This window comes from Nothobranchius furzeri, chromosome 16 (assembly GCF_043380555.1).
Source record: "Nothobranchius furzeri strain GRZ-AD chromosome 16, NfurGRZ-RIMD1, whole genome shotgun sequence".
NCBI classification, from domain to species: Eukaryota; Metazoa; Chordata; class Actinopteri; order Cyprinodontiformes; family Nothobranchiidae; genus Nothobranchius; species Nothobranchius furzeri.
This window is the reverse complement of record NC_091756.1, coordinates 60,545,874-60,563,361: the sequence shown is the minus strand read 5'-3', so window position 1 is coordinate 60,563,361 and position 17,488 is coordinate 60,545,874. Positions and strand designations below refer to the sequence as shown.

The 17,488-nt window shown below is 43.3% G+C and overlaps 1 protein-coding gene across 3 annotated transcripts in view; it reads right to left on the bottom strand.

The window, feature by feature from the left end:
- Positions 1 to 17,488, bottom strand: part of ryk (receptor like tyrosine kinase) — a 74,193-nt gene that overhangs the window by 26,618 nt on the left and 30,087 nt on the right. For 2 of the 3 annotated variants that reach the window (XM_054749661.2, XM_070545887.1), the window contains exons 4-9: positions 15,540 to 15,668; positions 13,710 to 13,766; positions 13,107 to 13,248; positions 12,916 to 13,016; positions 9,246 to 9,329; positions 5,042 to 5,167 (exon numbers count right to left, since the gene is read on the bottom strand). In XM_054749661.2, the coding sequence (XP_054605636.1) occupies positions 5,042 to 5,167; positions 9,246 to 9,329; positions 12,916 to 13,016; positions 13,107 to 13,248; positions 13,710 to 13,766; positions 15,540 to 15,668 (639 nt within the window). The remainder of the gene's footprint in view (positions 1 to 5,041; positions 5,168 to 9,245; positions 9,330 to 12,915; positions 13,017 to 13,106; positions 13,249 to 13,709; positions 13,767 to 15,539; positions 15,669 to 17,488) is intronic. The other variant, XM_054749662.2, reaches the window with a different exon arrangement.

Below are 17,488 nucleotides of genomic sequence, written 5' to 3'. Positions count from 1 at the left end.
TAGCGGCTCCGCCCTCTCGGTCTGCCAGGCAACAGCATTTGTTGCATTTTTCAAACAGGAAGTGGGAGTGGAGTTAGACTCTGGTAGGGGGTGACTTGCTCTTTAAGGAGGCTGATGAGTAGAAAAACATCCTCAGTTAAATGTTGTGGGTGACAGTAAATTCATATCTATGTAAAAACATGAGATGCGGCTCGTTTAACACATGATGAACCAGCTTCAAAACTTTCTAAACATCTCCTGTTATTTAGTTCGAACCAACTTTGCTCAACAGTTTCGGCTGATTGATACGTTTTATTAATAAGCCACAACGGAGCTCAGTAATGAATCATGGGTCTGAACCCCCCACCCCGCTTCGCGCAGCGCTGCGCCCAGCCCAGCCGTCACGTCAGACCCGCGGACCAGCTGATCAAGAGGAAGAGACAAGGATAAACGTCCCTTATTTTAATATTGTCAACAGTAAAACGCAGCATAAACCTGCAGTTATTTACTGAAGAAAACGTAACTTCGAGGAGCAAAATGAAATCATTAAAATTATTAAATGAATCAGGAAAGCAGGAGCTTTTTACATTTTTCATTTGGTTTCATGGCGTCTGTTTACTTTTTTTTTCTGGGAAAGACAACTCTGTGCATGCTCAACCGGTTTAATCTGATTGAATACACTCATGGCATGAATGGATCATTTTAGTTAGTGTGCATGTAAACAGAGATTCTGGATTTTCGATCAACCAACACTTGAATCGGATTCGGGAAATTTGGAACATGTAAACATGGCTAGTGTTACATTTAGAGATGTACGCCATCAGGATGGAAGAGAAACGAATCATTTTACTTATCAGGAGGTTTAAAATGTTCATTAAGAAGGTTAAAGTTGTTTAATTTATTTTAAATTATATGAACTTTTGAGCCAGCTCAGATTATTTGGTAAAATGATCTATTTTAGGCCTACAGAACATATTGCTATGCAAACAAATTCCAGCATCAGACAGCTCACAGCTGTTCAGGTGAGTAATATCTGTGCAGAAATGAGCTTTAGAGAAAACCGAAAGCGATTCACCAAAGCATCTGTCCAAGTTACTCTTCAAACAGAAGCAAAGACTAAGTACGTACAGAGGCTGTTAAATCACAAGTAAGAACAGAACAGCCACACGTTCCTGTTGGGTAAAAGTTACGTCATTCCCACGGCAGAACTAAACCTCGGAGTGGGCTAATCTCCAGGAGACTGTGACACAGTCTGATTCTGGAGCATCAGGCTGCAACAGTACTGGATCCTCTCCAGAATGTTGGCAGCAAGAGAGGACTGGCCAGACCGAAGCCTGAAACATCCGAGTCCGTCTCTGACATTTGACCGCAGACAGAAATCCCAAAACGTTTTACGTTTACAGTAATCCCTCGTTTATCGCGGTAGATGCGTTCCAGACCTGGCCGCAATAGGTGAAAATCCGCGAAGTAGGGACTCCCAGCATGCCCCTCGCGGGGATTCCCTCCACGTCGCACCTACGTCACAAACCGCGGCTATAAACGGAAGTCGCCTTTCCAGCTCACCACTCAGTCATCGTTTCTTCAGATTCATGATCAGAGTTTCCAACCTACCGATCAATCCAACGAACTATCAGCTCATAGTAAGTTATCTTACTTACTTCTGGAAAGCCCGGCATTTCCGTGTCACTTCGTTGACGCTCGAACGCTCGGGGGTTTCCCAGATCAGCCGGCGTTTCACCGACGCTCTCACTTCCGCGTCTGTGACACCACGCTCCCTACAAGCTCAACTCCCGAATCCAGCTGACCTGTCTGACATACAGTACTATATTGAATTATCGTATGATCACATTCTCTTTTTGTGGGTAAAACTCAAGAAAAAAATTTGTTTTACTTGTTTTTTTTGGTTTTATTACAAAAAGTGCATTTTATGATGAAATTGATGAAAAAAACAAGAATTTCTTGATATTTCGCATAGAAAAATACCGCGAATCAGTGAAAAATACCGCAAATCTGCGAATTCCCCCTGAAAAATGCTCCAAAGAAAAAATCCGCGAAGCAGCGAATCCGCGATGAACGAACCACGAAGTAGCGAGGGATTACTGTAGCTCACCTTTAACTCGTTCACTGCCAATGACGACTAAAGTCGTCATTTGCATTTTTTTACTGTTTGAGCATCGGAACGAGCCCCCGCGCTGAGAGAACAAACATCTCAGCCCTGAAGCCGATCTTCATCCGCATACGTCACAGATCACATGATCAGGAAGCAACACATCCATGTGTTTGGAGATCGTTTTGGGCCGTTCCTGTAAAAAAAGTGAGACGCGAACCGGAAAAGCGTCTGCCGATCACAATTCGACAACGGATTATGAAAGAACGGATAACGCTCGAAACACGCGGCTTCTTCCTGATGTAAGAGGTGAGTCTCCTCCTTGTTTTGGTTGTTTTGGCATTGACATCATACTAGCGCGCAACGTTCTGTGACTCTTAAAAAACAGTAAAAATGGTGAGAAACGCTGGCAGCGAAAGCCTTTAGTGATCAGGAAACGGCTGGCAGTGAGTGAGTTAACACGCTGGTCCTGGTGTGTTTTACTGGTGAGCTGTGGTTCTACCCGGGGGGGGGCATCAATATTTGTATCACCTCTTTCTACTACAAGGCCCTTTATTACAACTGGGGTTTCCTCTATTTTATAGGTTGAAACAAATAAAAATGTTACACAAACAATTTGTTTACTTCTGGAACATTCTCAACATCTCAGCTGAGTTTGGAAAGTGGATTCAGGGTTTAGGAAACAACAATCCATGCATTTAACCACTTCATCCTCTGTAGGGTCACGGGGAACTGGTGTCCAACTTCAGCAGTCGTCGGGCAAGAGACAGGGGACACTCTGGACATGTCTGCAGTCCATCACAGGGACACACAGAGACAAACAACCAGTCACACACACCTAGAGAGATCTAGAGTCTCCAGGTAACCTCACATGCATGTTTTTGGTCTGTGGGAGGAAACCGGAGCACCTGTAGAAAACCCACTAACAAATGGGGAGAACGTGCTAACTCCATGCACAAAGGCTTCAGTCGGGTTTTGAACCAGCGACCTTTTTGCTACAAGGAAACAGAGCTACCAGCTGCTCCACCATGCAGCCCGTGTATAGGAGGGTACTTGATTATATTAGCTCAATACAAGGGGTAGTGGTTGTCCAGAAATCAGAGGGTTGCCGGATAAATCCCAGCTCCCTCCAGGGAAATCTGCTGTTGTGTTCTTGGGCAGGACACTTGACCTAACTTTCCTAAATTGGTGGTGATCAGAGGAGCTGATGGTGCTAATGGCAGCCTGGCCTATGTCAGATTGCCCCAGGGTGGCTGTGGCTACTAGTAGTTTACCATCACCAGCAGTGAGTGAATGTGAGAGCGTGCAAATAATGGAAAGTGCTTTGGGCGACCAGAAAGGCACCACAAAAACCAAATCCGTCATCATTACATCACACAACATCTATTTAGCACTTACACCCTGTCTATAAAGCTGCAGCTAAACTCCCACTCTCCCATCTAGGAAATGGTTCAGTGTTCATCAGGAGAGAGAGAAGGTCAAGGAAGAGCAAGTCAACAGAAGCTAGCTAAGAACCGCAGCAGCTCCGTTACCTGAAGTGGTTTCAAGAAAACTTTATTTAAAGGGTTTTTACTGGGATTTGCTGCTTTTGCTCACTGAGATGGGATTGGTGATGCGTAGTTCAGAAAGTCAACAGTAAAGCTTAGTTTATGCTTGACGCGTTCACTTTCCGCGCGGTGATGCGGCTCGCGGATGGAACGCGCTTCACAACTCGCAGCGTTTTAAGGTTGGTTTATGCTTGACGCGTCCGCGAGGTCCGCACGGCTCCGCGCGGAAAAGTTGCGTCATTTTGCGTCATTTTAACAACCACGCCCCTCCACCGCGCCTCCGCACGGCCCAGAGTTTCCGCAACGCGCACCTCGGAAAATTTCTAATTTCGTGCAGCTCGTCTCCTAAACTGTAGGGGGCAGCACGGAGCTCTACGGCATGCATCCAACACTACACCATAGTAGAAGTAAAAATGACTGTTTACAACATGGCATTCCAGCATTTTTAACAGCGTTCTCGTCGTTTCCGACAGTGCGAGCTATTTCTCTCCAAGAATTATTAACAACATGTTGATCACGGTGATCTCTGAGAGCTGAATCATACAAATGTCTGTATTTACCAACCTCTGCCATACTAGTTCTTGCCGGTCCGCCATGTTTTTCCGCGTCCGTCCGTCCGCGTGTTTAGAAAATTTCCGAGGTGCGCGTTGCGGAAATTTTGGGCCGTGCGGAGGCGCGGTGGAGGGGCGTGGTTGTTAAAATGACGCAACTTTTCCGTGCGGACCTCGCGAACGCGTCAAGCATAAACCAACCTTAAGGGTAATGTGTGTTACCGCTGTGTCATTGACAAATCAGCTGTCCGAGGCGTTTTCTTTTTTAAATGATTGAGTATTAAGGATTTAAAGGGTGACATGGGACAAACTTTGTTGATTAGCATCATCAAATTAGAGAATGGCTCAGTGGCTATGCTAACGGCTAGACTCTGGTCCATGTGCAGCGGTCTTGTAGCCCACACCAAACAAGGGTCCTTACACGTAAGCATCAACCCTTTAACCAAAGTCCTGCTTAGGTGAGAGAAGAGCAGCGGGGTTTCTTTATCTAGGGGTTGGAGACCCAATGTCTCCGAGCTGAATTAAACATAGATTCAGTAGATAAAGGGGGACTTTTACGTATCGTAATAAACATTGTATGTCATGACAAAAACACCACACATTACAATATTGCAGTATTAGCCCTGCAGCCACACGTCATGAAGGTCTCAGATGTTGAGTCACAGCTGGGACCTTTCTGTGTGGACGTGACATTTTACCAGCGTTTGCACAACTTCTTAAAAGAGCGTTTCAATTTCCTCCCAAAGACCAGAAGGCTCACATTTAGTGTTTGTGACTCACGAGGTGAGTGTGTGATGGAACTATTCATTTAGTGATACCAGGAATGTCTCCTAAAGAGGAGCACGTGGAGCAGGTACCTTCATGTAGGACATCCCGTAATGTCACCCTGTCCCTGGAGATGGCAATGTCTTTCACTTTAGCTTTGGCCTCTGTCAGAGTTACACTCCTCAGGTCGTTCTTCTCTATACGAAGAGATGGATAGCCTGCACAGGAAAAACAAAAACTGCGTTTGGCACACTTGATCCTCGTATCAAAGTGAAAGACGAGTCTTCTGAACTGAACTGACAAACTTTGACAGAGTCGAGTTTCTAACTCACGGCCAAGGCTGCATCTCAAAGCCCTCTTTTGATTTCTCATAAATACCAGCATTTACAAGAAACCGGCTCAACTAAATGTGCAGCGGCTTGCACGCATGTTGCATTAAAGCAACTTCATGCAAAGTCCTGTGTTACAGCACTTTATTACATAACCTGGTCGCGTACACGCTGTCATCAGCAGCTGGCCAAGCGGGGGTGTTTGGACTGAAACATACACACCAAGTTCCCCACATGTCTGAACATTGCAAACATAACCTCTTTATATCAACACTTCCCATGTGTACACAGCCCGCCAGTGAAGAGAGACGGCTTATTTGGCGTTCTCGTCTGCCAGCCTGAACTCTGAATTACCCATAAAACTCACAGAAACACAGCAGGGCTAAGTGAAAACCAACCACTCATCATAAACAATTACTTTATTATTAAGTGGCATATTTAGCTGATTGGTTTATAAAATGTTTACATTAAAAATGACATGAGAAGTCCAGATGAGTCTGCATTCTCATCTAATTTAGGAGAAAAAGACGTAATGGGTTTTAATCTCTACTGTCTGGTTTAGTAAAAACACGACGAGAGTCAATGCTGCCCCCTAGAGTTCAACATGTGAACACAATATGATTTTAACTGAAAAGGAGTCCTAAATAAATGTTTAGACACATCGCTGGAGGAGCCAACAACAACAACAAACACAGATTGGGTCTAACTGGGGCGCCTGTGTAAACAATAACAAGTCCTGTTGGTTGTCAGCACAGCGTTCCCGCCAAAACATCCATGAGGAAAGCACACCGGAAGTCCCTCAGCCTGATGCTCCATCATGAGGAGGAGGACATTAATATGAACACTGATCAGGGTATCTGCAGGTTGAAGGGAGCCAAATTTAAGACTTTTTAAGACCTTTTTAAGGCCACTTTGACCAAATTTAAGCTATTTTTTAAAATAAAATTTAAACTATAATTTCCAGCTATTGCCTGGAACCGGTGAGAACCACGTTGCGAACGTGGGATTAGCCATCCAGTTACCATAAAAGTTGCACGTCCCCATGGTGCAATCTCCCACTAGCTTAAACAGCTAATGTGCTCATCTAAAAAAGCCCCCTTTCATAACCAACTGAATGTGTATGGTTCCGCTTACGCCAACATCGAACACAAAAAATGCTGAACACTAACTAGAAATTCATGAAAATTGAAATAAAATAATCTTGTTTATTGGGTCTTTGGTAATTTAAGACCTTTGGAAACTGTATTTAAGGATTATTAAAAATTTTTTAAGGATTTTTAAGGCCTTAAATTTGGAAAAGCAAATTTAAGACTTTTTAAGACTTTTTAAGGACCCACGGATGCCCTGACTGATGCAGCTCAAATCAACACTTAACACATAATAACTGCTGAGACAGTGAACATGTAATAAAGTACCGTCACTAGTAGTGGCCGACCAATATGGTTTTTTTAAGACAGATGCCGATACCAATTTTTAATATATAATAAATATTAAAACTCGCTCCATGTTTTTATTTCTGCAGCGAGCCTTAACTCACCTCACTCCACCCAGAGTTTCTTCTTTAAAACTCGTATTAAATCTACTCTCTTGGCGCATGTTACTGAGCTTCCTCCGCACCATATTTTTGTGGTAGAATCAGGGCTCAATTTGAGCCGGCTCTCGCCAAACAAGATCCGGGAACTGTCTTATTTTGAAAGGACCTTTCCGGCAACTGTCTGCTAGGTTCCGGCAACTCACGCGACCAATTTGTGCTATATGCAGGGTCCGAATTACGGGTGAGCTAAAGGGAGCCCGGCTCACCACAATGGGTGACAGGCCACCCTGGAAGCCCTCAGCTTACACCCAGGGGAAGCCCGAAAAAGATCCTGGTTCTACTTATATTGCATTATTCATGTGGACTCTCCGGGGATTATTTTGAGCTGAGGGGCGCAGAGCTCTGATTGTTGACGCGCTACAGACAGATGCGTCCTGAGCACGGCCACAGTAACATTCTCAAAGTGTCGCCACCTCAAAAACAAAGTTAACATGCGATCGTTTGTCGGCTCATATCCTTTTATGCTTTCTGTCTTTTATTTGTGCCTGATGCGTTTTGCTGCTGCGGAGCGGAGCGGATAACCTGTTTCGTCCTCCGGTGACTTCACCGCACTGGTGCGGCCGGTGCTAGGTAGGTAGCTAGGTAGCTGTTTATCTTTAGTTTTCCTTCTTCCGGCTCTTGGAGAGTACAGACGCTTTTTTCCTCCTCTCTTCCCTATCTTATCCCCAAGGCTCTTTGTCTGTCTGGCGCTTCTACATTTTTTCTGGAAAATGGAAATTATTAAAAATGGATCTTGTCAGCTGGTTTCTCAATGCGACTGACAAAATTTTCTCAACGATGAGAATGGGAGTAGGGGCTCCCGGGTGCCCCTCTGGGACAGAGCCAGCTGGGCATATCATGGACTCCTGGAAACAGTGGAACCTGATCTGCCTCTCTCAACTGTCAGTAGAGGATTCTGAAGACGTCTGGATATTCGTGGTGTTGGTGTCAGGTTTCCTGCCTTTTGGCCTGGGAGGTTACCTGGCTTACCGGAAAATTAACGAGCTGTCGAGGAATATTGGCTCTTTCCCGGAGCTCAGGGATGGATTACACCGCGCTGTGAATTCACAAACTCATATAATTGTCGAGATGAGTCGTAAACTTGGAACTTTGGCTGAGATTCATGCGTTGGCACATAAGATGGATGCGATCAAGGAGCGAGTGGATGAATCAGCGCGAATTGGGATCGATTAATTACGCCATTAATGGATTTTGTGAGGTTGAGGACCAGCGGGACTTTAAGACAGAGAAGAAATTATCTCTGTCTGGCCCCAAAACAATTTCTTATCTGAATCTGGTGCCCTTGAGCATGTGAGGCTGAAACGAATACTCCCCCCCCAGAAGAAATGTCGAATGCTGACGTCGCCATGGCAACTCTGTCTCCCTGTCCCAGCCTGGGCGGGACTGCGAGCTGTGAAGGCCACTGAATTGTTCCAGGAGTCACTGTGCCCTCTAAACCCAATGGTCTCCTCCCCCTGTCCAGACTGAGGTGCTTATCGCGGCTGCATGCACTGACGTGTGGAGAGTCCCAAACCCTATCACCCCACCTAGTGGACACTTATGTTGTGTAATGTCTGAAGTCTGTTGCATTTCTGTCTGAGGTGTTTTTTGCAGAGCAAAGCTGCCCTCCTGTGGAGGGTAACTCTGAAGTGCCTTTTTTCCCTCCACCTGAACCAATCCTCATGTAAACCCCTCTCATCTCTATTAAGGTAGCGCGACTCGGGTTGCGAATGACCACAGTCACCAATTCTTGTCATGTGTCTTTGCCCATGTATGTCTGATCTCAGAATTGTGAGTACAGAACTCTAATTTCCCTCTGGGATTAATAAAGTATCTTTGAATTGAACTGAATTGTATACTTTACATTTACTGTGATTTCAGAGACGAGTTCTTGGTTCTTTCTCTCAGCTTATAATCATCATCACCTGCTGACAAAAGGCGGTTTGTGCTTAAGTTCCTCATGAACCACTGAACTGAACCAACTGGTTTCAGGTGAAAGTCTCAGAAAACATTCAGGTAAATCTACAACTGATCATCTTTTAGGCAACTCCATTAAAGATGGCCGCTCCAGCTAAGTGACCTCAGAAAACAAACATGATTAGAGCAGACCATGAGCTGAGGTAGCAGCAGATGAGACTCAACAGGAATCCAACCTTGCTCAGTTAGAATTTTTGGCCATTTACATAATGCAGAAATCAAAATCCAAGAGCTTAAATGTGCTTAAAAGTGAACACAAACACAGAGACGGTTAGTATTAAGAGAAGAGAAGCTTCAAAAGGCTGAATTTAAACAGGACAACTTTGACCCTGATGCTCATGGGAACCTTATAATCGGTGGTTACTATAAAAAATAGCAGAACAGCACAGGAGAGCTAGGACTCTTTAGTGAACTTACTTTTGGTTTCATGAGGGGGAACACCTGGGTTTTGGAAGGAGGAGGCAGCAAGCTGGAGAATGGGTGCAGAACCAGGGTGGTTGTCTGATGGCAAGAGGGGAGGGCGGGTTGGGGAAGGGGAGAAAGAGGGGGTGTTAGGGTGAAAAGCACATATAATTAAAACACGGCCTGAATGAATGAATGGGTGAAACACTAGTGACATTTTTGCTGATTCACAGATACATCCATTAAAACAGGCATGCTTGTTTCCCCATCAGGGTTTGGGCTGAAAAAGAAAAGCTGCTGGGTGAAATAAAAAGGACAGGCATAGGGATGTTTGGGCTGGGGTAACTGGACACGCAAAGAGCAGGAAGAGTCACTGTGAATTTAGAACATCTCCAAATGACTCATCAAGACCAGGCTTCTCACATGGAGACGCATTACAGGATGCAACATGATTTATTGCTGTTGTTTACTCATTAGTAAATTAGGATCTATAGCAATAATCTGATGTGTGAGGCATGCCAGATTTGTGTGTGTGTGTGTGTGTGTGTGTGTGTGTGTGTGTGTGTGTGTGTGTGTGTTGTAACAAAGCTATTTTTAACACTAACTGATAACGAATGACCTGTTTGATTAAGTAGCACCAAGGTTATGATAGAAAGCCATTAAGCAAGTAGTACAGTACGGTAGTAAGGACATTCACACTTTCAAAGATCCCTGTGTGGACATCTGATTTTGTGTAAAAGTCTTGAGTAACCGCTTTCCAATCAGACACCACAGTGGTTATACCTGACAAACGAGCCACTCCAAAGCATAATGCTGTGTTTTAAAAATGGCTCCAGTCTTCGATAGATTTACAGTAATTCATAAAAACATGTTTCATAACTTTTACCCAGGTGTTCATCAATAAAACAGTCTAAACACCACATTCAATCATTTTTCCCCAACATGTGTGCATTGGTCTCTAGCAGAAGTGAATGACTTGTGAGTCCATCTCTGTGGGGGAAAAAGCTCCGGTGCCCCCGTTTCAGGAGGTAGAAGTGAGCTGAAGATGGAAGGATTTGGAGCCTTACTTCCTGATCATCTTACTTCTGATTGGGTTTTTCTCAGTTTCAGTATTTGTAAACTGTGAAGACGGGTGAGTCCTTGAATGCTGTGAACACAACTCTAAATGAGATGAATAGCAAGAGACTGTCAGCTGTTTGATTCGTTTCCAACAGCAGCTGAGCGGAGGAGCTGCCTGCTCCAGTGTACACTGGGACTTGTAGTTTTCGTGGTTTCTGGACATCTGTAGGTCAGATTTAATACACGTTCATCCTAATTGTTAAGTGAGGGACATGGGGCATGCAGGCCTGGAGAGCTGATAAGATTTATAAAACATTTTAACACAAGTCTCTACAAAACCCAGAACACAGGTGGTTCAGGAATCCATTTACACAGAAACACTCTTCAAAATGCCCTTTAAAGCAAAATACCTCTGCTGACAGCAAGTTATTTCCAGTGATGAGTGAGAAAAAAAATACATTTGAGTCCCTTTCACCTGCAACTAATCCAAACGCCAGCAGAGGGCAGCCTGAAGCTGCAAATGATGTTCAAGAAAAAGGAGGAAAAAAAAACAACTTCATTTCTCACTTGATCTGTGACCTCAGTTATCTGATGAGAGGCAGGTGAACTAATGAAGCATGATTCTGTTAGCAACAACCCTGTTTACACTGGAGGGGGGGGGGGGGGGGGCACTTTGTGGCTGACGGGCAACAACTCCTGCAGAAAGGATAACGGCACCAAAAGTTCCCAATAAGTTCCCCTGATAAACTCCCTGACATCGGTTATAAAACCAAAACGCTGACATTCAGGATTAAAAATGATCTTGAGGAAAAAGCAAATGATGTTCCAATTCATTTTACTTTGTGGTGAAGGTTATATTATTTTGTGTACAAACCAAACTGGTAATGACGGGGTAGGATCGTATACGCTTATACTCAGGGTCCGAAATTAAATGTTTTACTCACCGGCCAAGTTGGCCGGTAGATGATGAAAATCTACCTGCCAAGCATATTTTTTACCGGTCAAAATCCTAAATGATTTAGATCTACCTAAAGCATGTAATTCTATATTATGTTGATTCCAAACAGAGTGACAAAATAATTAAAACATCAATTAATAAGAAAAACAACTATTTTGTCATTTTTACTATTTATTTATTTATTTTTAGAGATGTTTTTATGAACTCTTTCATTGAAATCTAGTCAGACTCCTTGTTTTCTCTGTCCATGAAGTCTGGCCTCCTGCTTCTGACACCGTCTTTGTGCCAAAGCATTACAGCCTCATTTGGGTCCTAGTCCTTGATCTCTGGAGAACACAGCTGCACCATGAGAACATCTGAAAGTGTGTCAGGGCTAGGGTTGCCACGGTAACCGGTGTAGCGGTAAACCCCGGTAAAAAAGTTGACAATAATAATAACCGTCTTGTTTTTAAAAAAAATATATATATTATCTCGGTGGATTACCGTGGCTGCGGTGTAGGCGCGATGACCCTTACCAGCCACCGTATCATCTGGAAGTTGCCGGCGGCACATGCGCACTTTGTTGTTTACGACCAAAACTTTCTTTAAGCTAAAGCTGAAATAATGGCAGGAGGAGACGGCAGCACTCGGGACATTTATTATCCCTCAAAGAAGACAAATTCGGAAGTACGGGCATTTTTTGGATATTTGAAGAATGCCGAGGGACAGTTGTCTGTGAAAGGCAGCAACGCTACGTGGCCATCATAATGTAGCCATTGTCTCACGACTCCGCCATCTCCAGTTCGCCACTTTTCACAAAATCTTCTGGTTGCCACTGGTCCTGGTGGCTTTTCTTCCAGTTCGACGAGTTTTCCTTTGGAAGGCTGGCTGACTCCAGTTAAAAACCGCCACATTTCACCGCTAGTTTTAACATGAAGCTAACTGCTAACTTGATAAACTGATTGAATGGGATAGGTGGAAATGACGTTGGATGCTGCGCTCACGTTTCGCGTACGTTTGTGTACGTTGCATGCAGCGGGAGGAGTATCAGAGATCCATGGAAGATGACTGATAAACATAACTAATTTGGTGCAAACATTTACTCGCCAAATGGAGCAATTTACTCGCATTTGGCGAGTGTTAATTTCGGACCCTGCTTATACTTCTCCCTACTCCCTTTTGGACACGTACATGGTAACGGTATAATATCTCCTTGAAGTGACTGGAGATGTGGACACAAAAGTGTCTAAAGTTTATGGCTTGCTTTGTTGGTGAGACCGAGGATGTGCATGTCACAAAATAAAATAAATAAATGAAAATGAAATGTTGCTCATATTTAGCTCCAAGCATAACTGTGTTACATGCTAACCTTTTCTAGGATTGCATCAAATTAGCGTTGATCACATCCACCCAGTTTCAGCATAGAAGACTGCTTTATTTAACATGAATTGCTGCCTGATGCAAAGCACATGGTGAAGTCATTCACTCATCGCCTAGACACTTAACGGGTCACAGGACCGGAGCAACTTCAAGAGCTGTGCTTCTTCTTACAGTCTTATGATACCAATACACCTAAATAGATTATTCAGTCATGTATGAGGCTCAAAAAAGCATCTGCAAGATGTGATTTAGCATCAGGTTTAATGGTTTTAACAAAAGTGAGAGTGGGAAGATAAAAAAAAGTCTTACTGGTGACGGAAGCTGCATTGTTAGGAGTGTCGGCCCTCAGGTACTGTGTGGTCTGTGTGGATGGTTGAGACAGACCCTGTGAACTTCCACTGTCGCTCACACTGACACACAACACACAGAACCAGAGAGAATCAGGAGCAGTTCACAGCTAATAAAAAAAAACGAACAACCAGACAAGAAATTGGTCCAACCTGTCTTCCATCTCCACTCTCTTCACGCTGTGAAGGTGGAGGATGGCCAGGATGATGGCAACAAGAAAGATGACGATGCAGCAGACGCTCACACTGATGTAGAAGACCTGGGTGGAGGTGGTGGGGGTGGGAACTCCATCAACTGATCGAAACAAGACTCGTGTTAGCAAAGAAAGGAGCAAATCTAAAAAACATTGTTTAATGATGCTCAGCAGAGAGGAAAGACATGAAGAAGGAACACGTTTGGCTGCAGATGGAGGTCAGAGTTGTAGTGGATGCATCAAGTATCTAGAGGCTGAAAGCTTCTCTCATCACCCCCCTAAAAGGCTCAGAGGACCTCAGGTTCCTCTGGCCTACCCAAGCAGAAGGGAGATGGGCCTACTAATGGTACTCTGAGTCTGCAGGCCCAGTAACAAAGTCTGCATGAATCCCGCAGGACAAAGGCTGACACTCAAAGACTGGGGGTGGGGGGTGGGGGATCTGAGAGGGTGCAGCTTGAAGAAGTCTTTCCGCACAGTGAAACAATAAAATTTGCTTATAAACTGGTCCGATACATCATGTCCTTTAGGCTAGGTGTTAGCAGGCAGAGGTGAAGTTACTTACAGCCACTCGGTGGAGCGGTTCCATTAACGGAGGGCATCTTCAGATCTGAATCTAATCCTGTTCAAAGAAACGGAAAGAAAACGACATTAACTTTTGTTAAATTGGCATTTTGACAACGTTGAAGCATGTTTCCATGTAAATAAACTCAAACACAGCCTCTGTTTGGAGAAACTTTGTTTTTGTCCTTCAACACCAACAAGCTAACAGCTAATGTGAGTACAGTGAGATACTAGCAGCAGCCCCTTTGGCGCATCCAGGGTCAAGTCCCACAAAAGCCTCTTAATACTTCTGCCAAAACAACTGTAAAGTGAAATTGTCAGTGGTGTAAAGATTTATAAAATGTTACGTGAACTGCTGTGAAATTTAAGAGTGGAAATCCAACACATTCTCACACTCAAAGCGTGGAAAAATGACGTGTGACCAAGCGTGAAAATATGATGATTCAGGGTGCCCCAGCGCGTCAGGAACACGTGTCACCGCGGGCGTCCGTATTTGATGCCCGTGGTGACAAGGACATTATTCCTCAAACCTCTAGCGATTTAAGCCTTCCCCTCACCCTCATCCTAACCTTAATTTAGTAATTTACAATTAAGCTTTGCATGTGCCAGCTGGTTAAAGTTAGCATGGGGGTGAGGGGAGGATTAAGTAGTTAAGAAGTCGGTCAAATGCCCATCTCACCGCGGGCGTCGGATATCGACGCTCTGGGACAGTGCGTCCTCTCCTGACGCCCGAAACGTCATTTTTCGACGCTTTGGGTGTGAGAATGTGTTGGGAGATCTGTCTTGGTTGCTAATGGACTAGCTGTTTGCTCATCAGTCCTGAAGGACGTTGTCTTATTTCTCTGAGCACAGGCTGTTTGGGAAGTAGTCTACACCAGATATGATGATAATTATTATATCTGCTATTAAAGTGAAGTACCATTAGTCATCATCACACACTGGTGAAACTGCACCTTGTACAATCATTTAGCTTAGAAAATAGAATGAAAAATCATTTTTATTCTTGACTGACTGGAATAATATGAAGTGTGTGTTCCCTGAATAGTCAAAGAAACTAAAGTCTTCTGATTAAACATTCAAAGACCAATCAGGTTGATATTTCATATTTATATTAGGGGTGCACGATATTAGGAAACCCTGCGATATTCGGTAACAATGATTAATATTGCGATGACGATATTACTTGCGATAAATAAAAACTTAACTCAGGAACAAAAATGATCAAAAACAAAAAAATTAAAAAATCATAAAAATGAGAAAAGCAAGAGATGTGAGGAAAGGGAAAAATAAAATGAACAAGAAAAGGCAATCCGTGGATCCCGGGGAAAGCAGATTCAGCAAAAAGAGCTAACGAAGCTAACTCAAGTGTTTACTAACCATCTAATTGAAGTGACGTCCGCCTCGGGGGCGGGCGTCTAACCTATGAGAACCCACCCGATTGGCCAAATGGGTGAAGAGCTCTACTTGATTTGTTTAAAAAAAAACATCATTCTTGAATGACAGAATGCATTATGTGTAGAAAACATTTGAACTGATCATTCATTGCGATATTTATCTGTTCTTTGCGATATGCATATTGTGCATGCTGATATCGCGATAACGACATATTTGCGATATATTGTGCAGCCCTAATTTATATGGAATATCACATCTTATTGATCATTTAATACAGTCAATCAACGCTACAGTAGTATAGTATGCATCTATATGCTTTTAGAAAATCTGAAACTCTGCAGACAAAAGTAACAGTAAACAGTGTTTCCTCGTCCTCAGTAAGAACGCTGCATGAAGAGATGATAAACAACCTGACTGTTGACGTAGGTTTTCTTACTTTTGTAGCACATTTTCCTCCTCTTGAAGTTGAGCACTGTGTAGTTGACGTGACTCGTCAGGTTGAGCTGCATCGTTAAAAATGCCTCTTCATCTAGTTTGCCTGAGCAGTCCATGTCCACTCGAAAGACTGGTGAGAGAACACACACACACACACACACACACACACACACACACACACACACACACACACACACACGAATGTAAAAAATCTATTCTTGTTGAGATGACACTGTTGTGTCAATGATATGTGACGTCAAATGGTATTTTTAATTTATTTATTTTATGTAACTTTTATTTAACCTGCTCAGTCGATTGAGAACTCATTCTCATTTACAACGATCTGGCCAAGAGGCAGCAGCAACAGTAAGTTATACATTATTATGAACTTCTGAGAGATTTGACAAAAGCGCTTACTGTGTCTACAATCAAGGTCGACTTGAAATATATCAATGTAATCACAAGAATCCTAGCTTTCAAATTATGTGTTAGGGTTGTCACGGTAACCGGTGTAGCGTAAACCCTGGTAAAAAAGTTGACAATAATAATAACCGTCTTGTTTTTTAAAAAACTATATTATCTTGGTGGGTTACCGTGGCTGCGGTGTAGGCGCGGTGACCCTTACCAGCCACCGTATCATCTGCTGAAGTTGCCGGCGGCACATGCGCACTTTGTTGTTTACAACCAAAACTTTCTTGAAGCTAAAGCTGAAATAATGGCCAAAGGAGGAGACGGCAGCGCTCAGGACATTTATTATCCCTCAACGAAGACAAAGTGGGAAGTACGGGCATTTGTGGGATATTTGAAGAATGCCGAGGGACAGTTGATAGAAGACGGCTATCCTGTTCGCAGCACGTGCAGAAAAAGTGTCTGTGAAAGGCAGCAACGCTTCAAATCTCATGACACATCTGCGTGACCATCACCCACAACTCTACAGTCAACGCAAGGCAAGCTAACGTTAGCGTTTTAGCTAAAATGCGTGATCCGAGGATTTGGGTTGAGGGAGAATGCAACGAGTCGCTATATAAAGCAGCCGCAGCGCCGCTACCTGCATATAAACCGTGTCGCGGACACGGCCATGTTGAAATGACGCTATGCATTACGGGACTCCCAGGGGCAGATAAGAGTTGGTCTCTCTCCGAGAATAATTATGAATTTAACAGTGATTACTGCCTGATGACATTTTCCCACATCTGCAAAGCTCACTGGAAGAACACAAACCGAGGACAATATTTTCCAGATATAGGGTTTATTACTCAAGTAAGGGTAAAAAAGTACCTGATTAGAAGGCTACTTGAGTACTGAGTATCATCTGATCTAATATTTTTAAAATGATGACATCAAACAGACAAAAAATAAGAAGTTATGGGCAAATATTGGTATTTTAAAGACTAAAGGGGAAAAAATGTAAACAAATAAACAACATAATTACAAAATAACACATTTTAGGCTAAATTTAGACACAAACTGAGGACAATATTTCCTGACATACAGGGTTTATTTAATTGTGTGAAAATGTAGCACGTTTAAAAAAAATACCGCGATAATACCGAAAACCGTGGTAATTTTGGTCACAATAACCGTGAGGTTACATTTTCACACCGTGACCCTTTTGTGTATTTACCTATTGTGTATTTACATAGAACAAGTGTTGTAAACCAGATGCTGATTTGACGTGGAAGTTTACAATGTCCCATCCACAAGACTAATTCATTGGCATAATATACATGTTGCTCATAAAAAAAAGGTTCGGCGAAGGGCTCGGCCAATCGCTAACGGTTGAATAATTTCTCCAGTTGCCCAGCTTTATACTGGACTAAAATAAACGTTGAATGATCAGTTAATCAAAATGAAATAATTGTACTAATTAGTCAACTGTGAATTAAATCATTCACTACCTCACCACCATGTTTTTACCATTTATTGCAACTTTATGCTAAATATACCACA